This window comes from Bubalus bubalis, chromosome 1 (assembly GCF_019923935.1).
Source record: "Bubalus bubalis isolate 160015118507 breed Murrah chromosome 1, NDDB_SH_1, whole genome shotgun sequence".
Taxonomy (NCBI): Eukaryota; Metazoa; Chordata; class Mammalia; order Artiodactyla; family Bovidae; genus Bubalus; species Bubalus bubalis.
The window spans coordinates 116,993,009-117,019,471 of record NC_059157.1 but is presented as its reverse complement, the minus strand read 5'-3'; the positions used below and the strand labels follow the sequence as shown (position 1 = coordinate 117,019,471).

The 26,463-nt window shown below is 36.5% G+C and overlaps 1 protein-coding gene across 9 annotated transcripts in view; it reads left to right on the top strand.

Annotated features, from left to right (window-relative positions):
* DLG1 (discs large MAGUK scaffold protein 1) overlaps positions 1–26,463 on the top strand; it is a 262,255-nt gene that overhangs the window by 146,162 nt on the left and 89,630 nt on the right. For all 9 annotated transcript variants that reach the window (XM_044943013.2, XM_044943017.2, XM_044943038.2 and 6 more), the window contains 5 exons: positions 1,860–1,910; positions 4,691–4,815; positions 10,656–10,825; positions 12,622–12,758; positions 18,908–19,052. In XM_044943013.2, the coding sequence (XP_044798948.2) occupies positions 1,860–1,910; positions 4,691–4,815; positions 10,656–10,825; positions 12,622–12,758; positions 18,908–19,052 (628 nt within the window). The remainder of the gene's footprint in view (positions 1–1,859; positions 1,911–4,690; positions 4,816–10,655; positions 10,826–12,621; positions 12,759–18,907; positions 19,053–26,463) is intronic.

Genomic DNA, 26,463 nt, shown 5'->3' with positions numbered 1-26,463 from the left:
TGATAATGTATTCATGGCATTTAGAAGCCCAGTTTGAATGTGTTTAATGATGTTATTAAATTGTCTCATGAATTGAACCTGAATTAGGGGTTACTTTCTTATAGTATGGTAAAGAAAACAAAGTGGCTTACATAGATTTCATTCTTCTGTTGTTTCGTTATTCTGTTGCTGTATAACAAGCCACCGTGAAACACAGTGGCTTAAAAAATAGTTATTTCTCATGATTTTCTGGATTAATTGGATAGTTCTGCTTTACATGATCTTGGCTGGGACATGGGAAAAGACTGGAAGACCCAGAACTGCCTCATTCACCATTTGCCAACAGTCAATGCCAGTTGCTGGGTAGAAGTGCAGCTGGGGCTTTTGGCCAGAGGTCTTTGATGCTCCTTCATTTGAATCTCCTCGTAGGGTCTATGAACTTCCTCACATTACAGGTTCTGAATTCTAAGAAGGTGCATTCTTATAACAAGGTGGACACTACAAGGCATCACATGACCTATATTCCAAAATCGCAGAGCATTATTTGTGCCACTCTCTTTTTAGCAGAAGTCATCTGCTGCTGCTAAGTCGCTTCAGTCGTGTCCGACTCTGTGCAACCCCATAGATGGCAGCCCACCAGGCTCCTCCGTCCCTGGGATTCTCCAGGCAAGAGTACTGGAGTGGGTTGCCATTGCCTTCTCCAATGCATAAAAGTGAAAAGTGAAAGGGAAGTCACTCAGTCGTGCCCGACTCTTAGCGACCCCATGGACTGCAGCCCACCAGGCTCCTCCGCCCATGGGATTTTCCAGGCAAGAGTACTGGAGTGGGTTGCCATTGCCTTCTCCAAGAAGTCATCTAGAACCTGCTTAGATCCAAGGGAAAGGGAAATAGATAACATCTCTTGATGGTAGGGTGGTTTAATCATATTGCAGAAGAGCACTTAGGATGGAAGATGGGAGGCATCTAGAGATTCAGTTTATCACAATCTGTATTTGACTTATGAGATTACTTTGCTCAGTTTCATACCACCAGAAAGATTGTAGAGGTGAGAACTTGAAGGATATGTAAAGGACAGAGCAAATCATTTAAATTTAATGGTATATAAGGCTCATGAAGAGGGGAGATACATGTTTGGAATGAAGTTGAGTCATGATTTGGATCAGTTCATACAGAGCCTTGTATGAGAGTTTCACAGAATTTTGGAGAAAGTATGTGATACATGAGTTCCATGAAGATCCATCTGTGTAAAACACATTAGAATGATTTGAGCAGTGAAGAATAGTAATCTAAGAGATGGAGTAGATTACATTTGCTATAGCCCAGAAGAGATTAATAACAACTTGAACCAAAGTGATAGAAACGAAAATGAAGAGGTGATGATTTTCAGGAACAACTGAAGTATTTAAGTCAGGAGGAATTGGTAGCTAATTAGATGTGTGAATTAAAGCGAAGAACAGGGTCAAGAGTTCAGTAAGTGTTAAAAGCTGAGTGTACCCTTTCTGTATTTGAAAGTCACAGTATCATAAATGTCATTAATCACATTTACACTGTTCCATTCCTTGAAAATCTTTCTCAGAATTATTAGAATCAAGCTATGTTATTTGATTACTATCACATTTAGCAGGGTTTCATTTAACAGGGGCTCTGTGACAATCAGGAAGGGTGGAATGGGGAGGGAGGTGGGAGGGAGGTTCGGAAGAGAAGGGACATGGGTCTACCTATGGCTCATTCTTGTTGATGTATGACCAAAAAAAAAAAAATTCTATAAACAGTTATCCTTCTATTAAAAAAAAAAAGTTGGAAAAAAAAGAAATACAAAAATTGTCTTGTCATTTAAAATTTTACACTCTAAATTTCCGTGCTTCTTTTTTCCCTACTAGGTTAATGGCACTGATGCAGATTATGAATATGAAGAAATCACACTTGAAAGGGTAAAAGCCTATTCATTATCTTAAGCTTTTATGAAAAGAAATCTGTTTCTTTAAAGAACTCTTAAATATACTGCTCTTTCATATAGAATCTAAGGAAGATCATCTTTCAAAAGCAGAACCATGTATTAGTTTCTTTCATAAGTCCACATATCATAAAATTAGCTGTGGTATTTTCATGTTGCTTTTGAACATGTATGAACATGTGGCTTTTCTTTAAGAACTTTTTTAAAAAGTAAACTTTTATTTAAAAATTTTTAGATTTGTAGAAAAGTAGTACAGAGAGTTTCTATTTACCCTAGACTCAGTTTCACCTATTTATTAACATCTTACATTACTAAAATACATTTGTTTCAACCAGTGAAGTAACACTGATACATTATTATCAACTTAAGTTTATACTTTATTTGAATTTCCTTTTTGTTTTTCTCTTCCAGAATCCTATCTGGAATACCATATTACATTTAGTTATTATGTCTTCTTGTGCTGCTCTAGACTGACAGTACCTCAAATTTTCTCAGTTTTTAATTTTATTATTTAGTTTTCATATAATGAAGTATTATTTATTTTAAATGAGTATTTTGTCTCTTGAGCTAGTAACTTGATCATTGTATCAGTTCTATTTCCTAGAAAAAGAATAACCATAGGTTTACTGAAAAAGACCTTACTGAAAACTTATTATTATGCATTCCCTAGTCAGAAAATAACTTACAGGTGCAATTCAGATGTAGGGAGATGAAGGAAATGTGGGTTCAATCCCTGGGTTGGGAAGATCCCCTGGAGAAGGGAATGGCAACCCACTCCAGTATTCTTGCCTGGAGAATCCCATGGACAGAGTAGTCTGGTGGGCTATAGTCCATCGGGTCAAAAAGAGTCAGACATGACTAAGCTCATGGACGCACACTCACAATTCAGATGTGTGGATTTTCTTGCTATATTTTCCCCTTAAGAATATCTGCATTCAATTGATGCTATATTTTAGCAGTGTCATCTTGTCTGACCATCATTTTTGGAAAATGAGGTGCTTTACATAAGTGACTTTTCTAAGTAACTGAATATCTATATATTTGAAGTTCCTAAAGGATTAGATTTATGTTTGTAGCCAGATAAACTGAGTGAATATAGACCTCAGAGGGTCTTTTACATGTGTAATAGATTTTATACTGACTGTTTACCTGAATTTGGGCCACCTATTCAAGTGAGGTAGCTGACTGAGTCTTACAGGTAAACAATATTAATGTATTATGCACATTTTAATGTGGCATTTTGTTGGTTTTTCCCCCAGCTTTATTGAGATTTCTTGACATAATCCTAACTTTTTACCTCATTCAGGTTTTCATTTTTTCCTAGTACCTTTTAAATTCTTTTAGTCAGAACTGTACATTGTATTTTTCACTGATTAAAGGACTTGAATACCAGGAATTAGGGCGATATTGTTAAAGTGTACAAACTGGAATTAGATGATGAATAAGTTCCAGACTTCTTATATGCACAGCCTAGTGAATATAGTCAACAATACTGTATTATATACTTCAGAATTGCAAGAGACTAGTTCTTAAGTGTTCTCACCATAAAAAATAATGACAATTATGTGACCTCATAGAGGTGTTAGCTAAATAAAGCTAGTACATAAAGTGGTAATCTAAATCAAGTAAGCTAAATAAAGTGGTAATCATATTGTTCTATATAAATATATCAAATCAACATGTTGTATACCTAAAACCTACACAAAATTATTTGTAATTATATCTTGATTTTTTAAAGCAAATAAAAAAGAATACCTGAGTATCTTGGTGTCCCCATACAACCTTTTGATACTATTTACTACCACTTTAGTAACTTTTAAAGAGTTTAGACTGGAAAAATTTTTTTATTAAAATAGAATTTTAGGACTATCATAATTGAGTGAAATTTTAAGGTATTTTATATAGTTTAGTAATATATCCAGATATACCCACTAATCTGAGCTCACTGAAAACCAAAGTTAAATCATTCTTGAAAAAATAAATGTCTAATACCTTTGAGATCAGTTTTTCTTTTTGCACCAGTAGAGAACCCTTCCTTCAAAGAAAATATTGAAAAATCAGTACATAAAATGAGCAAGAAGCAATGCTGCTTTGGCAAAATTAACTTTGCTGTCAAGAAAGCTTACCAATGTTAAATTCTCCAGTTAAACTTTCCGTATTTAAAAAATGCCTTTTGCTAGTCAGGTAGGTTTCTTGGTTAAACACCTCAAGGATGATGGCAGTGTTACTTAGCTGATAAAATTTGGTAATTTTAAAATAAGTTGATGGCAAAGTTAGCAGAAGCAAAGCCCCACCAAGTATCCCCTTCTTAAAAGGCTGAAATAATATATCGATATTACCTACTTGGAAATAACAGCAGCACAAGGATCACTTAAGCGTTTTCCTCTTGGGATCAATTTGCCTTACAAAACATGAGCTAGATGCAGTCTAAAATAAAGAGACCTGTTAGTGACACCTCTACAAGGATGAACTGTGCATACTTTTAAGAAAGAATTGTAGACTAAACTCTCAAAGTACTTGGTACATCTTCAGCTTCACCTATTCAGCAGTAATACCCCTGAATTCATAGAGAAAATAATAGCTTTCCTTATATTTTTTAAGTTAAAAGTCATCTTACTCCCTATATGTATATATATATATATATATATATGCCTTTATATGCACGATGCCTATGTTAGTACAATTTCTAGGTCGTATAGTGACAGGAACCTATCAATAATTGTTTTTCAATGTCAATTTTCCCCCCTCTATTCCCAGGGAAATTCAGGGCTTGGTTTCAGCATTGCAGGAGGTACAGACAACCCACACATTGGAGATGACTCAAGTATTTTCATTACTAAAATTATTGCAGGGGGAGCAGCTGCTCAAGATGGAAGATTGCGGTATGTTTTGTACTTGATGTTGTGATACCAAATCTTCTTTGTATCTTTTTCTTGAGAGAAAATAAACAATAAATACAAATAAGAAACGTTATCATAATAACTAACATAAGGTAGATGCTCAAAAATCAAATGAATGAATGAGATAATTATGCTTTAAGCATTGTTTCCCTCTTTTCACTTAGGAATTCAGTTTTATCTTAGAAATTAAACATTTTGAATAATAATTTTGATTTAATGATTTAAATATTTCTGAGCAAATGTGTAGAAATTGTAGATTTCCCATTGTATTTTCAGTTATTTTCTGGGTGGGGAACATGTATAAACTTACTTAAGGTTTCAGTTCAGTTCAGTCACTGGGTCGTGTCCGACTCTTTGCGACCCCATGAATTGCAGCATGCCAAACCTTCCTCTCCATCACCAACTCCCAGAGTTTACCCACACTCATGTCCATCGAGTCAGTGATTCCATCCAGCCATTTCATCCTCTGTCATGCCCTCGTCCTCCTGCCCCCAATCCCTCCCAGCAACAGAGTCTTTTCCAATGAGTCAACTCTTAGCATGAGGTGGCCAAAGTATTGGAGTTTCAGCTTTAGCATCAGTCCTTCCAAAGAACACCCAGGACTGATCTCCTTCAGAATGGACTGGTTGGATCTCCTTGCAGTCCAAGGGACTCTCAAGAGTCTTCTCCAACACCGCAGTTCTAAAGCATCAATTCTTCAGCGCTCAACTTTCTTCACAGTCCAACTTTCACATCCATACATGACCACAGGAAAAACCATAGCCTTGACTAGACGGACCTTTGTTGGCAAAGTAATGTCTCTGCTTTTCAATATGCTATCTAGGTTGGTCATTGGAGAAGGCAGTGGAACCCTACTCCAGTACTCTTGACTGGAAAATCCCATGGACGGAGGAGCCTGGTAGGCTGCAGTCCATGAGGTCGCTAAAAGTCTGACACGACTGAGCGACTTCACTTTCACTTTTCACTTTCATGCATTGGAGAAGGAAATGGCAACCCACTCCAGTGTTCTTGCCTGGAGAATCCCAGGGATGGGGGAGCCTGCTGGGCTGCCGTCTATGGGGTCACACAGAGTCGGACACAACTGAAGCGACTTAGCAGCAGGTTGGTCATAACTTTCCTTCCAAGGAGTAAGCATCTTTTAATTTCATGGCTGCAGTCACCATCTGCAGTGATTTTTGAGCCCCCCCCAAAATAAAGTCGGACACTGTTTCCACTGTTTCCCCATCTATTTGCCATGAAGTGATGGGACTAGATGCCATGATCTTAGTTTTCTGAATGTTGAACTTTAAGCCAACTTTTTCACTCTCCTCTTTCACTTTCATCAAGGGGCTTTTTAGTTCCTCTTCACTTTCTGCCATAAGGGTGGTGTCATCTGCATATCTGAGGTTATTGATATTTCTCCCAGCAATCTTGATTCCAGCTTGTGCTTCTTCCAGCCCACCATTTCTCATGATGTACTCTGCATATAAGTTAAATAAGCAGGGTAGTGAATCATATATTTATATATCCTGAGTTTTTATCTCATACCTGGTGGCTCAGGTGGTAAAGAATTTGCCTGCAGTACAGTAGACCCAGGTTGTTTGATCCTTGGGTTGGGAAGATTCCCTGGAGAAGGGAATGGCTATGCACTCCAGTATTCTTGTCTGGAGAATCCCTTGGACAGACGAGCTTGGTGGGCTGTAGTCCATGGCGTCACAAAGAGTTGGACAGGACTGAGCGAATAACACACACACACACACATGCACCACAAAGAGAAAAGATTAATGCAAACTTTAAGTAAATTAACCTATTTTCTAAATTGAATAAGTGTAAGTAACTGGTCTTTTGTTTAATGTTCCATTTCAGAAGATTTCCTTAGTATCTTGTTAAACAAAGATCTTTGGCATCTTTGTTGTTTCCTTAGACACAATCTTAGATCATAGATTGTGGCACTTTTCCTGTTACCTTGTTTGTTGTTTTTTACACATGGTGACAGTTTTCTAAAAATTTTAGAACTAAAGATTTTATATGGTCTGTGAGAAAGAATATTTTATTTTAAGGCTATTGGTGCCTTATGCAGCTCTTCAGTTTCTAAACTTCTCACTGAATATGACAAGTGGTATATTAATGAAGTTAGATATAAAATTAATAATTTGAATATTCATGTAAATGTAGGCATAACTTCCTGATTTTGTTATTTGCCTTTTATTTGTGCTTCTTGTATGAAAATTAAAATGTTCCATTTGTTTGACTGGAGAACTGACCTGTAGTACTAACTGTAAGGTATCACTGTCTTTGGATATAGAATTTCTTTTCTCTAAACTTAATTTGATATATTATAGAAGTTTAGCATGATCACTTGAAATATTTTAATTGTGTTTTGTTCCCCTTCCCTGCCCAATTTGAGATGACCATCTTTTTGTTTTCTACATGAATACCATGTGATTGAAACTAAGGTCAATTTATTTATTTTTATTGAAGTATAATTGCTTCACAATGTTGTATTCATTTCTGTTGAATAACACAGTAAATCAGCTATATGTGCACATATATCCCCTCCCTCCTTGGACCTCCATCCCGCCACTCTAGGTCATCACATAGTACTGAGCTGACTCCCTGTGCCATGCAGCTGCTTCCCACTAGCTATCTGTTTTACACATGGCAGTGTTTATGTCAGTGCTACTCTCAGTTCATCTCACCCTCTCCTTCCAGCTGAGTGGTTCACAAATCTCTTCTCTATGTCTGCATCTGTATTCCTACCCTGTATGTAGGTTCATCAGTACCATTTTTCTAGATTTCATATATGTGTGTGTGTGTTAATGTATGATATTTGTTCTTCTCTTTCTGACTTACTTCAGTATGACAGACTCTAGGTTCACCCACATCACTACAAATGACCCAAGTTCATTCCTTTTGATGGTGGAGTAATATTCCATGGTATATATGTACCACATCTTCTTTATCCATTCATCTGTTGCTGGACATTTCAGTTGCTTCCATGTTCTGGCTGTTGTAAATAGTGCTGCAGTAAACATTGGGGTACATGTATATTTTTTATTACAGTTTTCTCAGGGTATATCCCCAGTGGTGGGATTGTTGGGTATTATGGCAGTTCTACTTTTTAGTTTTTTAAGGAACCTCCATACTGTTCTCCATCATGACTGTATCAATTTACATTCCCACCAACAGTACAAGAGAGATCCCTTTCTTCACACCCTCTCCAAAATTTATTGTTTGTAGATCTTTTGATGATGACCACTTTGACTGGTGTGAGATGATACCTTGTTGTGGTTTTGATTTGCATTTATCTAATAATTAGTGAAGTTGAGCAACTTTTTATATGTTTGTTAGAAACATATATCTTCTTTGTAGAAATGTCTGTTCAGGTCTTCCACCCATTTTTTTATTGGATAGTTTGAGGGTTTTTTTGTATTGAGCATGAGCTCCTTTTGTATTTTGGAGATTAATCCATTTTCAGTTGTTTCATTTCCAAGTATTTTCTCCCATTCTGAGGGTTATCTTTTTCTCTTATTTATGGTTTTCATTGCTGTGCAAAAGCTTTTAAGTTTATCAGGTCTCATTTGTTTATTTTTATTCCTATTACTCTAGTAAGTAGATCAAATAGCATCTTGCTGTCATTTTTGTCAAAGAGTGTTCTGCCTATGTTTTCCACCAAGAGTTTTGTAATGTCTGACCTTACATTTAGGTCTTTAATCCATTTTGAGTTTATTTTTGTCCATGGTGTTAGGAAATGTTCTAATTTCATGCTTTTACATATAGTTGTCCAGTTTTCCCAGCATAACCTATTAAAGAGACTGTTTTATCCGTTGTATAGTTTTGCCTCCTTTGTCAAAGATAAGGTGTACCCACAGGTGCATGGATTTTTCTCTGGGCTTTCTATCTTGTTCCATTGATCTGTATTTCTGTTTTTGTGCCAGTACCATACTATCTTGATTACTGTAGCTTTGTAGTATAGTATAATGTCAGGGAGCCCGATACCTCCAGCTCCATTTTTCTTTCTCAAGATTGCTTTGGCTATTTGGAGTCTTTTTTTTTAATTAATGTACTTATGGCTTTGTACTAGGTTTTCATTGCTGGGTTTCTCTAGTTTTGGTGAGTGGAGTCTACTTTTTGTTGCAATGAGTGGGAACTACACTTCCCATTTCAGTGGCTTCTCTTGTTGAAGAGCACCAGCTCTAGAGTACGTTGGTTTCAGCATCTATGGCACATAGGCTTAGTTGCTCTGTGGCACATGGAATCTTTCCTGACCAGGGATTGAACCTGTGTCTCCTGCCTTGGCAGGCGGATTCTTAACCATAGGACCACCAGGGAAGTCCTTTTCAGAGTCTTTCATGTTTCCATGTAAATTGTTAACAAAATTTTTCTATTGGGTTGGCCAAAAAGTTTGTTTGGGTTTTTTCATACAGTCCTAGGGAAAAATCAGAACAAACTTTTTGGTCAACTCAAAAGTTCTATGAAAAATACCATTGGTAATTTGATAGGAATTTCGTTGAATCTGTAGATTGTTTTCGGTTAGTATAGTCATTTTCACAATGTTGATTCTTCTAATCCAAGAATGTGGTATATCTCTCCATCTTTGTGTCATCTTTGATTTTGTTTCATTAGTGTCTTCTAGTCTTCTGCATACAGGTCTTTTGCCTCCTTGGGCAGATTTATGTCTAGGTATTTTGTTCTATTTGTTGCAGTTGTAAATGGGATTGTTTCCTTAATTTCTCTTTTTGATTTTTCATTGTTAGTGCATAGAAATGCAGAGATTTCTGTGTATTAATTTTGTATCTGCCACTTTACTAAATTCATTGATTAGCTCTAATCATTTTCTGGTGGCTCTATCTATGTATAGTATCATGTCATCTGCAAACAGTGACAGTTTTATTTTTTCTTTTCCAATTTGGATTTCTTTTATTTCTTTTTCTTCTCTGCTTGCCATGACTAGGACTTCCAAAAACTTTGTTGAATAATAGTGGCAAGAGTGGGTACCCTTGTTCCTGATTTTAGAGGAAATGCTTTCAGTGTTTCACCATTGAGAATAATGTTTGCTGTGGGTTTGTCATGTATAGCCTTTATTATGTTGAGGTAGGTTTCCTGTATGCCCACTTTCTGGAGAGTTTTTATCATATATACATGTTGAATTTTGTCAAAAGCTTTTTCTGCATCTATTGAGATTATCATGTGGGTTTTATCCTTTCATTTGTTAATATGGTATATCACATTGATTGATTTGCATATATTGAAGAATCCCCGCATCTCTGGGGTGAACCCCATTTGGAGATCAGTTTATTTTTTAATAAATCAATCAATTAATCTGATTTTCCACTGTGACGTTAAGCTAGTTATTCAGTCTAAGCCTTAGATTTTTTATCTTTGAATCACTGCTCTACTGGTCATTATCTGGGTGGCTTTGGGAATGTTATTTAAACTTTGTGCCTCAGTTTTTCCATGTGTAAAATAGGGATATAGATAGATCTACCTTACAGGTTGTTGTAAGGGTTAAAACACTAAAAGAAGTTTGTAGCTTGTGATTAGTACTAAATAAGTATTTTCTGTTTTTCTAAAGTATTTTAATTTCTGTACCTAGACAGCTGTCATTATCATTTAATATTTTTGTAAAATAATCTATTATTTGCACTATTTCCTTTGATGGCCCTTGAGAAATGTTTGTATTTATATAAGTATTTGATATATTGAAATTTAACATGAAGTTTCTTCTCAGAAAAAAATTGTAGTAAATAGTCAACCTTAAAAATGTGAAAATAAAAATTGGCAAAGTGAAAAATCGATATTAAATTTTTAATATTTAATTTTTATTTTTAATTTTTCCTTAGAGTCAATGACTGTATTTTGCGAGTAAATGAAATAGATGTTCGTGATGTAACACATAGCAAAGCAGTTGAAGCATTGAAAGAAGCAGGATCTATTGTACGCTTGTATGTAAAAAGACGGAAACCAGTATCAGAAAAAATAATGGAGATAAAGCTCATTAAAGGTCCTAAAGGTATGAACTAAATCAAACAAAAACAAATTATTAAGTAAGAAATCTCTTAAGTGACATGTAACTCTTAAGTTATATATGACACACATTCTAAGATTAGCAATACTGGTAATCTATAGAATTCATTGAATTTGGAGGGGCTTCCCTGGTGACTCCCATGGTAAAGAATCCACCTGCAGTGTGGGAGACCAGGGTTTGATCCCTGGGTTGGGAAGATCCCCTGGAGAAGGGAACGGCTACCCACTTCGGTATTCCAGCCTAAAGAATTCCGTGGACAGAGGAGCCTGGCGGGCTACAGGCTGGCAGGCAAAGAGTCAGATATGACTGAGCAACTTTCACTTTCACTTCAGTGAATTTTATAATCTGTTACTTCTAATGATTTTTGTTTTAAGTAGCATTCAGCGTAAACATTTTGAAGTCATGTATAGTATTGATACTAACTTGTAATCATTAATCTACAAAGTATATTAAATACAGATACACAGGATAAAAGAAAATATTAATGAGCATATCATTAATAGTTATATCTGCAGTGAAGACTATTAGGATGTGATCTGAATTTTGAAAACATGGATGGAATTGAGGATAAATGGAAATACTGATTCTAATTCGTGGCTTCATGAAAAATGAATAGAGAGCTACAAGTTTGGTATTAAGGCCATGGGATTTATGAATTACTGAGATTCCTTACTTAAAAGTAATTCATTAAAAAAAAAAAAAGTAATTCATAGAATATTGAAAAAGAACAAAAACATCTGCATTTCTGAAGCTGTTAGTTCTGCCCACCATTGATTTTTTTTTTTCCTCAGTTGTTTTAATCTTGTGGAAGTATTAAAAGTGTTAGTAAGAAATGCAATTATGATGGAAACAAAAGTGAAACAATTTTACATGAATTCTTTGAACTAACACAAATGCATGAGACACTAAGAAGTACCTAGGAGGGAAGGGGAAGGTACTCACTTGTAACTGTAGGAGCACTTAATTTGTAATTGCCCCTGATTACAAAATACTTAGGATTTTTTTTTTTTTAAATTTTATTTTATTTTTAAACTTAACATAACTGTATTAGATTTGCCAAATATCAAAATGAATCCGCCACAGGTATACATGTGTTCCCCATCCTGAACCCTCTTCCCTCCTCCCTCCCCATTCCATCCCTCTGGGTCGTCCCAGTGCACCAGCCCCAAGCATCCAGTATCGTGCATCGAACCTGGACTGGCAACTCATTTCATACATGATATTTTACATGTTTCAATGCCATTCTCCCAAATCTTCCCACCCTCTCCCTCTCCCACAGAGTCCATAAGACTGTTCTATACATCAGTGTCTCTTTTGCTGTCTCGTACACAGGGTTATTGTTACCATCTTTCTAAATTCCATATATATGCGTTAGTATACTGTATTGGTGTTTTTCTTTCTGGCTTACTTCACTCTGTATAATAGGCTCCAGTTTCATCCACCTCATTAGAACTGATTCAAATGTATTCTTTTTAATGGCTGAATAATACTCCATTGTGTATATGTACCACAGCTTTCTTATCCATTCATCTGCTGATGGACATCTAGGTTGCTTCCATGTCCTGGCTATTATAAACAGTGCTGCGATGAACATTGGGGTACTCGTGTCTCTTTCCCTTCTGGTTTTTAAAATAGGTAAATAGATTCTTTTGTATTTTAAAAAGCATTAATTTGGTGAAATTATCACCTTATAGAATCTGTTTTCTACTTTTCAGTCATTTCTTTCTGAACTTAGGTTTACAATTATGGGTAAGATTGTAAAACCAGTGTTTTTCAAACAGGTCTTGGGTTTAGCATTGCTGGAGGTGTTGGAAATCAGCATATTCCTGGGGATAATAGCATCTATGTAACCAAAATAATTGAAGGAGGAGCAGCTCATAAAGATGGTAAACTTCAGATTGGAGATAAACTTTTAGCAGTAAGTATAAAAAATCCATTGTTTTAAAAATCACTTTGATGTCTTTTTTTCCTGAAAGACTGAAATTCTACATGCCAAAAATGTTTAAATGACATTTACACAGGTGAATACTAGCCTTTCTTTACTCAGGACCTGAAAAATGGCTCTTCATTATCTGTTTGCTATTTCCATTTCCTCTGCTAGGTCCTTTCTCTTTTTCTTTTATCCTATTTAGGAGCTTGGATGCACGAAATTATTTATTCATAATCCTTAGGTTCATAACACTATCATCCTTAGTCGTGTGTGACCTTATTTTTCCCTTTCTTGTTCTAATGTATAATTTTTATTTATAATATAATGAAAACTGCTACTTATTATCCAACCCAAAAACTAGAATATCAACAATTTGAGTTTCTCATTCTTTTGCTTTTTAAAGATTGCTTAATCACATACATATGCCTAAGTGTTTTGTTTAGTATTGTTTTGAAAAAAAATTTAAAGGCTGTTGTGCAGTATGTAGTCTTTTAATACTTTTTCCCTCAACATTGTTTTATTGAGACTTATGCATATTGCTGCCTAGAGTTGAGATTTAGTCATTTCCTCTCTTCATAATATTCTATTCTGAAACTATAGACTGTATCACAATTTATTTATCCAATCTTCATTAATAACTGTCTTAGTTCATATTCCCTATAAAAACAAACCTGAAGAAAAGCTACTGTGCTAAGGTATTATTTGGAGGTAGAACTTCAGAGAAGCTGGAGTGAGTGGAAATGAAAAGGGAGGCAGAGAATGAGGGAAAGCCAATACAAGGTATTATGTTTCTGAGCTGGCTGTAATTTCATAAAAAAATATAGCTGGTTGCTTACCATATAGGACAGTCTTCCAGGCAGGCAATGTGGAACTGCTAAACCTTAGATCCTGCTATCCAAGCAAAAGAAAGGGTTGATCTCCTGGCCCCTCTTAGTCTCCTCTCTCTTGTTATTTAGAGTCTACCCCATAGGGGTTAACTGTCCTAGATTCTTGGCTGTGATACCCAGCCCCTCTGGATGAATACTAGGAAGGCCAGCTCCCAGACTCTGGCACTACACTTCCTCTGAACCCAGAAGTGTTGAAAGAGCTAGAGCCTTGGTGGTCTAGACACATCATATGTGGTCTTCTGATATGTTACTGCTCTCATGTGGAACATGTGAGCCATGCCCAAGCCCAGCCTTTACTACAGAAGAGGTTGAAATAGTTCGTAATGGTAGGAGACAAGATAAGAGTAGCAATAGCCAGGGCTGTCTTGTAAGCAAGCAGCCAAGGCCTAGTGGGCAGGTAGGCTCAAGTGAATCTGGAAAGGCTTACAAAGTCTGATATAGTGGTGATTTGGGTTCTTTCCTCTTACTTATTTATTTGCCCTTTTGAATACCTCTGCTAAGAATAGCTGCTAGTTATTTCTGCTAGTTAATGATAGTGAAGAGGAAGAAAATGTCCTCCAACTGCTTTTCTCTAACTTATCCTCTCATGGCTATGACTTGTCACTCTTTTCCCCAAGCTACAACCAGCACTCCTTCATCTTCACATAGACACACAAACCCCACATACACATACACCAGTTCCAGACAACCTTTCTCCACTAGGTTTCTCATTCTTTTTTTAATTTCTTTTTTTAAAATTTCTTATGTCCTCCTTTATAGTTTCTCCAGAATCAATTTTAAGAATTTTTAAGAATAGGAAACAAGAAATTTACACTGAATTTGCCATTTAATGAGGCTTTTGTTGCCATAATACCACTGAAATTATTCAGTTTTATCTCTCACTTTAATTGATGAATCAGGCATTTGACACACCTTTTGCCTTCTTAAAACACTCTTTTCCAATTTCCATACTAGTCACCCTCTATCTTGCTATTCCTTTTAACTCACTGGCCATTCCTTCTCATTCTCCTTTCTGATGCATCTTTTCCCTAACCTCTAAACATTGCACATTTTCTTTTCTCTTTGACAGGTAGTAAATAGCTTACTAGAACTCTTTGTACATGGTAGTAGTAAGTATTGTTTTCTGAACTTCAGTCTCCTTATGTATATCTCAAGAGTCATCTCAAATATACAATTGGCCTTCTGTGTCCATGGGTTCCACATCTGTGGATTTAACCAACTGAGGATCAAAAATACTTGCAGGAAGAATTCCAAAAAGTTCTCAAAACCCTAAACGTATTGGCTGTAGGCTGACAGCTATTCACATGGTGTTTATATTGTATTAGGTATGATAAGTAGTCTGGAGATGATTTAAGTAAGAGAGGGTGTGTTGTTCACTCACTAAGTCATGTCTGACACTTAGCAACCCCATGGACTACAGCATGCCAGGCTTCCCTGTCCTTTACTGTCTCCTGGAGTTTGCTCAAACCCATATCCATTGAGTTGGTGATGCCATCCAACCATCTCATCCTCTGACATCCCCTTCTCCACCTGCCCTCAATCTTTCCCAGCATCAAGGTCTTTTCAAATGAGTCAGTTCTTTGCATCAGGTGGCCAGAGGATTAGAGCTTTCAGCATCAGTCCTTCCAATGAATGTTCAGGACTGATTTCCTTTAGGATTGACTGATTGAATCTCCTTGCTATCCAAGGGACTCTCAAGAGTCTTCTCTAGCACCACACTTCAAAAACATCAATTCTTTGGCACTCAGCCCTCTTTAGGGTCCAACTCTCACATCCATACATGACTACTGGAAAAACCTTATCTTTATCCTTATAAGGACCTTTGTCGGTAAGCTGATGTCTGCTTTTTAATATGCTGTCTAGGATTGCCATAACTTTTCTTCTAAGGAGCAAGTGTCTTATTTCATGGCTGCAGTCACCATCTGCAGTGATTTTGGAGCCCAAGAAAATAAAATCTGTCACTGTTTCCACTTGTTCCCCATCCGTTTGCCATGAAGTGATTGGACCAGATGCCATGATCTTAGTTTTTTCAATGTTGAGTTTTAAGCCAGCTTTTCACTGTCTCCTTTCACCGTCATCAAGAGGCTGTTTAGTTCCTCTTTGCTTTCTGCCACTAGAGTAGTATCATCAGCATATATGAGTGTATTGATATTTCTCCTCGCAATCTTGATTCCAGTTTGTGATTGATCCAGCCCAGCATTTCACATGATGTACTCTGTATAGAAGTTAAATAAGCAGAGTGACAGTATACAGCCTTGACGTACTCCTTTCCCAATTTGGAACCAGTCCATTGTTCCATGTCCAGTTCCAGCTCTTTTTTCTTGATCTGCATACAGGTTACTGAGGAGACAGTAAGGTGGTCTAGTATCCCCCTATCTTTAAGAATTTTCCACAGTTTGTTGTGATCCACACAGTCAATGGCTTTAGCATGGTGAATTTTCTGGAATTCTCTTGCTTTCTCCATGATCCAGCAAATGTTGGCAGTTTGATCTCTGGTTCCTCTGCCTTTTCTAAATCCAGTTTGTACATCTGGAAGTTCTCGGTTCACTTACTGCTGAAGCCTAACTTGAAGGATTTTGAGCATAACTTTGCTAGCATGTGAAATGAGCACAATTATACAGTAGTTTGAACATTCCTTGGAATTGCCCTTCTTTGGGATTAGAATGAAATGACCTTTTCTAGTCCTTTGGCCACTGCTGCGTTTTCCAAATTTGCTGACATATTGAGTGCAGCGTTTTAGCATCTTTTAGGAGCGTCATCATTTAGGATTTTCAGTAACTCAACCGTAATTCTATCACCTCCACTAGTTTTTTTCCTAATAGAAAGAGATGCCTATTTGACTTCACACTCCAGGATGTCTGGCTCTAGGTGAGTGACCACACCATTGTGCTTATCTGGGTCATTAAGACCTTTTTTGTATAGTTCTTCCATGTATTCTTGCCACCTGTTTTTAATCTGTTTTGCTTCTGTTAGATCCTTACTGTTTCTGTCCTTTTTTGTGGCCATCCTTGTATGAAATTTCCCCTTGGTATCTCCAATATTCTTGAAGAGATCTCTAATCGTTCCCATTCTATTGTTTTCTCTTATTTCTTTGCATTGTTCACTGAAGAAGACTTTATCTCTTCTTGCTATTCTCTGGACCTCTGCATTCAGTTGGGTATATCTTTCCTTTTCTCCATTGCCTTTCATTTCTCTTCTTTTCTCAGCTATTTGTAAGGCTTCCTTAAGACAGCCATTTTGCCTTCTTGCATTTCTTTTTCTTTGGGATGATGTTGGTCACTGTCTCCTGTACAGTGTTATGAACCTCCATTACCGTCTGAGCCACTAGGGAAGCCCCCAAGGGACACTATGTGTATGCAAATACTATTCCATTTTACATAGGAGCTTGAGAATCTGCAGAATTTTTTTTTATCCTTAAGAAGGGTAATTTGGGCACTGGGGTCATAGAATCATTCCCCCACAGATACCAAAGGACAACTGTATCTAAAAATAAACTTCCAAGTCACAGCAACCCCCCCCAACCCTGCCACCCCCAATTCTGCACTTTGCGTAATTTTCACATCTAATTAAATAGGAACTTTATCCTTCTATTTTGCCCAGGTCTGAAACTTTAGGATCATTCTCTTTCTTTCCCTCTCCACGTTGAATCCCTTAACAAATCTTATTAGCTCTTTATTCAGTTATCTGGAGAAGGCAATGGCACCCCACTCCAGTACTTTGCCTGGAAAATACCATGGATGGAGGAGCCTGGTAGGTTACAGTCCATGGGGTCACTAAGAGTTGGACACGACTTCACTTTCACTTTTACTTTTCACTTTCATGCATTGGAGAAGGAAATGGCAACCCACTTCAGTGTTCTTGCCTGGAGAATCCCAGGGACGGGGGAGCCTGGTGGCTGCCGTCTATGGGGTCACACAGAGTCGGACACGACTGAAGTGACTTAGCAGCAGCAGCAGCAGCATTCAGTTATCTAATGCTGCATAAGAAAACACTAACATTAGTGACTAAAATGACAACAGTTATTTATTTACTTATACTTATGCAATTTGGGTGTGTTTGGCCCAGACAGCATGTCTTGACTCCTTGTAATGTCTACTGGGGTGGCTAAACTAGGGCCAGGGGTCCACTTTCAAGCTGGCTTATATATAGTGGAACAGTTAGTTTTGCCTGTTAGCTGGGAGCTCAAGTGGGATGGCTAAGTTGGGCTTCTTAATAAGATGGCCAGGTTCCAAGAGAAACATACGACAAGTAAGCTTTCCAAGAAGATAGCTCTAATGTGTGGCATTTATTAATCCTCACTTTGTGTCATAGTTGCTAACGTCTCATTGCAGGCCATCAGATGAACAGTGTACCACAGGTGAATATTTCAGAATGTACACAGTCCTCATTATACACTGTAGGGTGGGACCATAAGAATGACCATGCAGCTGAAACCCTGCAAAGCTTTATTAGTAATCAGTGGGAAAGTTAGGATTGTTCTGTGACCTTTAGAAATTTTTGTCAAAACATTAAAAAAAATCTACAGTCGGTTATAAAGTTGCATGTTAGAGAAATGGAAAATATACTAAAATGAACATTTGTTTAGTACATTATAATTTAAAACACTAGAAACAGTCTGCTGTGTTTAGAATGGATAATCATCCAGGACCTTTGTATAGCACAGGGAACTCTGCTCAATGTTATGTGGCAGTCTGGATGGGAGGGAAATTCAGGGGAGAATGAATACATGTACATGTATGATTGAGTCCCTTTGCTGGCTGCCGGAAACTATCACAACATTGTTAATTGACTATACTCCAATATAAAATAAACAGTTCAAAGGCAAACATACACACCCAAAAAAGTGTTTCCTGAAAAGAGGAACAGTCTAAACCTAATGCTAGCAGAAGAGAAAGGATTAGGGCAAAACTTAACAACATATGGAATAGGACAACCATAGAGAAACCAGAACTTGGGCCTTTGAAAAGATCAACAAAATTGACAACCTTTAGCTAGATTGACAAAGAAAAAAATAACTCAAATTTCTAAAAGTAGGAATGAAAGAGCATAAGCCAATACTTCTATTTATGACCAACTCTATACCAACACATCAGGTAACTTAGATGAAATAGACAAATTCCTAGAAAGACACAACTACCACTCCTGTTCAACAGTATACTAAAAATTCTACCCAGAGGAGTAAAGAGGGGAAAAAAAATACGGCATTCAGAGCGGGAAGGAAGAAGTAAAACTTTGGGGATTTTCTTTTAGGTGAATAGTGTGTGTTTAGAAGAAGTTACTCATGAAGAAGCAGTAACTGCCTTAAAGAACACATCTGATTTTGTTTATTTGAAAGTGGCAAAACCCACAAGTATGTATATGAATGATGGCTATGCACCACCTGATATCACCAACTGTAAGTCTGTTTGCTTATAATCTATCTTATAATCTATCTTATTTCCTTAGACGTGATAAATTTTAATGAAAGTTCCCAATATAAAGTTTAAACATTATACAAATATTTAAGAGAAGTGTTAAACATTTTAACCTAATAATTTTTAAAAATCAATTTTAAGTCAGAATCTTCCTAATAATAAGGGGGGTGAGTTTTTCACTTTTTCACCTGTAATGTCATAGCAATAATTATTTAAGGCATTGATTCTTAAACTTTTATGTAAATGATAGCCACCAAAGGTATTTGCTCATAATGGAGATTCTTGTTTTGTTCTAATAATTTTGAGATGGAACACAGAAATATACTTGAACAAGTAATTATTTTAACAAGCAAGGTAATTCTGATACTTCTAGTGCTGCTGGTTCATGGGCTGTGCTTTGAGAAATAATAACTTAAGACGGGCTTTTCTATACTCTCAACTGTGTGAGCACAGATACCATCTTTGTACTTCAAACTGTTAGTGTATTATGTAACACAGTTGTGCATAATACAGTTGTATTTCCTAGAATTGTACTGTAATGAAAGTACCTAGGTAATTTTAAGCTTCCTATGTGATTTTCTTTTTTTAATATACAAGCTGAGATGAAATATAAATATATTTTTAATATGTTCATGTTGATTGAAAAATGAAAGTTTTATTTGGTATATTGAGTCAATACTAGAAGCACCCATATGTAATAAAGATCAATATACTCTATAATCTGCTTTTCCAAGCTTTCCTTTTCTAAATTATAGAATTTTAGAGATACTTGTGGTTTTGTAATAATATTCAGTCTCTTTAATGAACAGAGATGATGTCTTACACTTCGTGTCAGAACTTTACTACTTGCTGAAAATTCTTCCATATATTTGGCTTGCACAGGGCTTTATGTAATTTTTATTTATTAGCAGCAGCAAATTCAATGATAAGCTCTTTTATTCACCAATTTAAATATTGATCTTATTTATTATGCTGCCTTATCTGTTCAAGACAACTAAGTGCCAGTTAACAGACTGAGAATTGGCATCCCGATTATGGCCAAATATACAAAAAAACAAGCTGCTGCTTACAGTTGAACTAGAAAGAAAATGTTACTTTTTATTGAATTATCTATTTTATGTAAAATAATATGACATTTTAAAAATAGGAGAACTGGTCCTAAAGAGTAGTAATTAAATAATATTTAATTGTTTTCCCTGTAGTCATATATAGGATATTTCTTGTCTTTTTTTATCTGTTTTTAAACTAATAGAATATTGTGAAAAAGTTGAAGTTTATGTTGCTAGTTCAACTTTATCATAAAAGTGTTTTGTTTCCATTCTCCTCTCTTCATATGAATTTTGTTATACACTTCCCGACCATGTTCATACTATGCACACAATTCATAAATAACTTGCTTATATGTGTTTTAAGAAGCATTTATGTTTGACAACTTTTTACATAAATGGTTTTTACCTGTTGGCTCTCCTGAAGCCCTTGCCATCAGACTGTTCACCTTACTGCCTATTCCTTACGTTAGTCATCTAGTGTCCTCCCCACCAGTGTGGCTTTAGGTACTGAAGGTATTAGTGGAGCTCTCATTGTCCTTTGATACTGTTATTCACATTGTCATCCTTAGTGATGACCAGTCAAAACCCACACTGATTCATTCAGTTACCAGGCTTCTTTGTTTACTGATCTGTTTCTAACTTTTCTGCCCTCCACTCCAACTCAGATTCTTGCTTCCAAGATAATAATTTAGATCTTATCAATTGTCAGTACCTTCACCATGTCCAAAATCTTGATAAAATCATCTCATTTTCTGACTACATCCATCAGTTTATTTACTCCTAACAGTTCATCTTCATTTTGATCTTCAGTCATTTGATGTCATTACTTGGTTGTTCCTTTGTGTCTCTTTTGTGTGTCTTTACTTGTCTTCTTTTTTTAACTTAGCCTCCTTGGTTTGTCATTATATTCAGTTCACTGCATATAGCTTCTTCTTTCTTGCCTTCTTCATCTTCACTGGCAGAATTCCAACCCTAGTTCAGCTTGCTATCTTCATCTAGTCTTGCTCCCTAAGAAGCAGAACATGACTGGAGAAAAGCTTGGAATTATCATTTAGCTATGACCATAAATCTAAGATGGGGTCATGCTCTTAACAGTTGTAATGCACCTATGGATAATAGCCAAAATATGGTACCCAGGAATCAAACTGGGGTCTCCTGCATTGCAGGTGGATTCTTTACCAACTGAGCTATCAGGGAAGCCCACCCAGGAATAAAAGGAAGTTTATTACTGAATAAAAAAAGTTCATTGGATCTGATAAAGCAGTGGTTCCCAACCTTTTTGGCACCAGGGACTGGTTTCATGGAAGACAGTTTTTCGATGGGTGGGGCAGATGGAGGGAAGGTTCAGGCAGTTAATGTGAGCAATGGAGAGTGGCCTCTGAAGCTTGCTCACCCGCCGCTCACCTGCTGGTATGCAGCTGAATTCCTAAACAGCACTGTTAAGCGGCCTGGGGGTTGGGGACCTCTGTGATAAAGAACATAGTTTCTTTGATGACATTAAAATTCTCATGCTTTTGCATTATGTATCTTTTCACTTTTAATTTATATTCTCTTCAGATGAAAGATGTTGTTAAACTTCTAACCCCCCACTGATCTCTTTCTTTTACCTTAAGTTCTTCCACTTGGCTTCTCTCCTAAACTTTGGAGGGTTTGGGTCATTAACCTAGATATCTAAGGACAATATTCAGGCTCCCTTGTTTTGTAGTTCTCTGAGGAATCTTTATTGCTTCGGATTTGGGGTATAGGAAATAGCATTGTTTTATCTGATTATTCTTTAGACAGTCATTTCTCTGATAGAAACATTAATTTTTAGTTCCTGCCATGTGAGATACATGTCTTACATGTGAGAATGACTCCTTCAGAAAGGATCCATCAAATAAAAGCAAAGTCTGGATATGGTAGGGAAAAGATACATTTTCTGGCTTGGGCAGTTGACTGAGTTTCTTGCCCAGTGGGTTTTTTGTTGTTCATTTGTTTCAGCCAAACTTGTTAATGCAGCGAAGAAATTTGAGTCAGAAATCAGTAAACTCTGGACTTTAAAAGGCCAGTGATTATAATGATTCACAAGAATGTCAGTCGCTTTAGGCCATCATGCCAGTTCCATTGAAAATCACAGATATTCTTACATATCACACCAGGAAAGACTTTGGTCTTCAGAAGAGCCATTGATAGAAAGCTTTGGCTCAAATGCAAAACAGCATCTTATATATGAATTGGACAGGAAACAACTGCTAATGGAGACTGCAAGCTTATAAAATCAAAGATGCAGCAGACTTCAAAACCATATGCTGTCAGTAGATACAGTCTTTTTCCTTTTTGTATGATTACAGAAAGATACAGATGTATATATGCTATCTCCTTTTGATAGAGCATATATTCTTCTCAGTATACCATATTTATAGTCATTACCTACTGTCTTTCACTCAGGCTGCTTCACTCTTAATGTTACCTGTCTGGCCACTATAGTAATTTGAAGTAATGATCCTTGCATGTTTTTGTTTTCCCAATAGGTATTAACAGTGTTTTGTGCATAGAAGACAGAAATGTAATGAAAGGAGAGATTGGTGGTTAAGTAATAAATATTTCAGCTAGATTTTTGAAATGCGTTGTACCTTTATCATAGTTAATATCTCAAAAAAGTTAAATACTGCTTTCTACATTTTTCAACGATCACATAATTCAAATGCATTGTAGTTTTGGAAGTTACAACTGAAATATGTTGCTTACCTGGGTCAGAAATAACTTGATAATTTTCTGTTCTTAGCTCTTACTAGAATTACAACTGATGGACTGTATTGATGTTTATTATTATTGAAATGAAATTATTACTGGAGTTTTGCTTATATTTTTTTGTTTCTTTTACTAGGTTACCATTTTTGGGGGGATGCATTAAAAAGGATAATTATGAATTGGATTGACAGATCTGAGCTGGTGTCAGGGCATGCCCTTTTTTTCCCTTTACATTTTAGAGCAGTTTTAGGGTCACAGGAAAATTAAGCAAAGATCCAGAGGTGTCCCACCTCCATGCTGCTGCTGCTAAGTCGCTTCAATTGTGTCTGACTCTGTGCAACCCCATAGACGGCAGCCCACCAGGCTCCCCCGTCCCTGGGATTCTCCAGGCAAGAATACTGGAGTGAGTTGCCATTTCCTTCTCCAATGCATGAAAGTGAAAAGTGAAAGTGAAGTCGCTCAGTCGTGTCCGACTCTTAGCCACCCCATGGACTGTAGCCCACCAGAATCCTCCATCCATGGGATTTTCCAGACAAGAGTACTGGAATGAGGTGCCATCACCTTCTCCGGTCCCACCTCCATAGCTTTTCCTATTATCAACATCTCCCACCAGAGTGGTATGTTGATTCCAACTGATGACCCTACATTGCCACATCATTACCCAAAGCCCATAGTATACTTTAGGGTTCTCTCTTGTTGTACATTCTGTAGGGTTGGATAAATGTATAATGACATGTACCATCTATCAGTATCATACAGCACAGTTTGATTGCCCTAAAAATCCTGTACTCTGCCTATTCATCCCTCCCTCTCCTCTAACCTCTGGCATCCTCTGATCATTTTACTACCTCCATAGTTTTGCCTTTTTCAGAATGTCGTGTAGTTGGAATCATACAATATGTAGCCTTTAAAATCTGAATTTCTTATACCTAAAACTAACACAACATTGTAAATCAACTGTACTCATAAACAGTTTTTAAAAATACATATCACATTTTGCTTTTCATAAAATACGTTCTATATAATTTGATTAATGACATTTCGTACTTTACCTGAAACGTACAAAATGGCATTGAATATACCATGTATATCCAATTGAAATACCAAAGTTATACCCAAAAACCTCAAACTCCTTAAAAACAATAAAAATAATTCAGCCCTCTGCTGATTTTGCCAAGTTTAAGTTAAAAATCAAAAGTATTTTAAAATCACACAGGCTGAAGTTTTCCATAAACCTGTTGAATTAAAGAAGGCATAGTAGATATTTGAAAGAAAAGCAAAAAGCTTCCTTTCGCATAGTAATGTGCAGGAATTTTTAACTCCTTTGGGTAAATAACCAAGGAGTGCAATTGCTGGATTGTGTGGTAAGACTGTGTTTAGTTTTATAATGTAAACAGCCAAATTGTCTTCCAAAGTGGCTGTACCATTTTGCATTTCCACCAGCAATGTATGAGAGTTCCTGTTACTCCACATCCTCTCAAGCATTTGGTTTTACCGTTGTTCTGTTTTTTTAGCCATTCTAATAGTTGTACAGCAGTATCACATTGATTTAATAAGCATTACCTTAGTGCAGGAGACAAAGGAGATGTGCATTTGATCACTGGTTTGGAAAGGTCCCCTGGAAGAGGAAATGGCCACCCACTTCACTATTCTTTCCTGGAAAATCCCATGGACAGAGGAGCCTGAAGGCCTGTAGTCCATGGGGTCACAAAGAGTTGGACATGACTTAGCAACTGAGTATGTATGCACACACATGTGCTGTATCATATGTATTTTTTTCAGAATATTGAACCAACCTTGCATACTTGGGATAAATCCCAGATGCTTGTGGTATATAATTTTTTTATATATTGTTGGATTTAATTGGTTGACATTTTGTTGCAGATTTTTCCACTTATGTTCATGAGAGATGTTGTTCTATAGGGTTTTTTTCCTTAAGATTTCTTTGTCTGGTTTTGTTAAATAATGCTGGCTTCACAGAATAAGTTAGGAAGTATTCTCTTGGCTTCTGTGTCCTGGAACTGGTTATAGACAATTGGTATAATTCATTTCTTTAATATTTTATAGAACTCACCACTGAACCCATTTGGGCCTGGTGCTTTCTTTTCAGAGGATTATCAATTATTGATTCAGTTTTTCTAATAGACATAGGTTTGTTCAGATTGCCTATTTCTTTTTTATGAGTTTTGGCAGATTGTCTCTTAAGGACCTGGTCCATTTCGTCTAGGTTACCAAATCTTTGGGCATAGAGTTCTTCATAATACTTACTCTTCTTTTAATATCCTGGAACCTGTAGTGATATCTGCTTTTTCATTTCTGTCTTCTCTCTTTTTTTCTTAGCCTGGCTAGAGGCTTATTGATTTTATTGATCTTTTCAAAGAACCAGCTTTTGGTTTTTATTAAATTTTTTCTCTGTTGATTTCTTGTTTTTAAAATTTCATTGATTTCTACTCAGATTTTTTTTTCTTGTGCTTACTCTGAATTTCATTTACTCTTTTTTCTAGTTTTATAAGGTAGAAGCCAAGATGATTCATTTCAGATAAAGATCTTTCTCTTTTTCTAATATATGCATTTAATACTGTAAATTTCTCCCTAAGCACTGCTTTTCCTGCATCCCAGATGTCGATAAGTTGTGTTTTCATTTTCTTTTAGTTCAAAACATTTTTTAAATTTCTCTGGAGATTGCCTCCTTGACCCAAGTGTATCTAGGAATGTGTTATGTTATTTAGTCTCCACATATTTGGGGGTTTTAGCTATCATTTTGTTATTGATTTCTAGTTTAATTTCATTGTGGTCTAAGAATGAACATTATATGATTTCTATTTTTTGAATTTGTTGAGATATGTTTTATAGCCCAGGACATGGTCTGTCTTGGTGAATGTTAACATGGAAGCTTAAGAAAAATATGTTTTCTGCTGTTGTTGGATGCAGTGGTCTGTAGATGTCCATCATATCCAATTGATTAGTGATATTATTGGGTTCAACTATGTCCTTCCTGATTTTCTGCCTGCTGTATTTGTTCATTTCTGATAAAGAGGTATGGATTAATCGATTTCTTACATAGTTTGGCCTCACATAGTTTGATACCTGATTGTTAGATGTTAAAGATTGTGTATCTTCTTGGAGAACTGACGACCTTATCATTAAGTAATGCCCTTCTTTAACCTGGATAATTTTCCTTACTTTGAAGTCTTCTCAGTTGGAAATTAATATAGCTACTCCTTCTTTCTTTTGATTAGTGTTAGCATTGTGTATCTGTCTCCATCCTTTTACTTTTAATATATATAAGCCTTTATATTTAAAGTGGCTTTACTGTAAACAGTATATTCTTGGGTCTTGGTTTTTTGATCCACTCTGACAATCAGTTCAGTCGCTCAGTCGTGTCCGACTCTTTGCAACCCCATGGATCGCAACACGCCAGGCCTCCCTGTCCATCACCAACTCCCGGAGTTTACCCAAACTCATGTCCATTGAGTCGGTGATACCATCCAGCCATCTCATCCTCTGTCGTCCACTTCTCCTCCTGCCCCCAATCTCTCCCAGCATCATAGTCTTTTCCAATGAGTCAACTCTTCGCATGAGGTGGCCAAAGTATTGGAGTTGCATCTTTAGC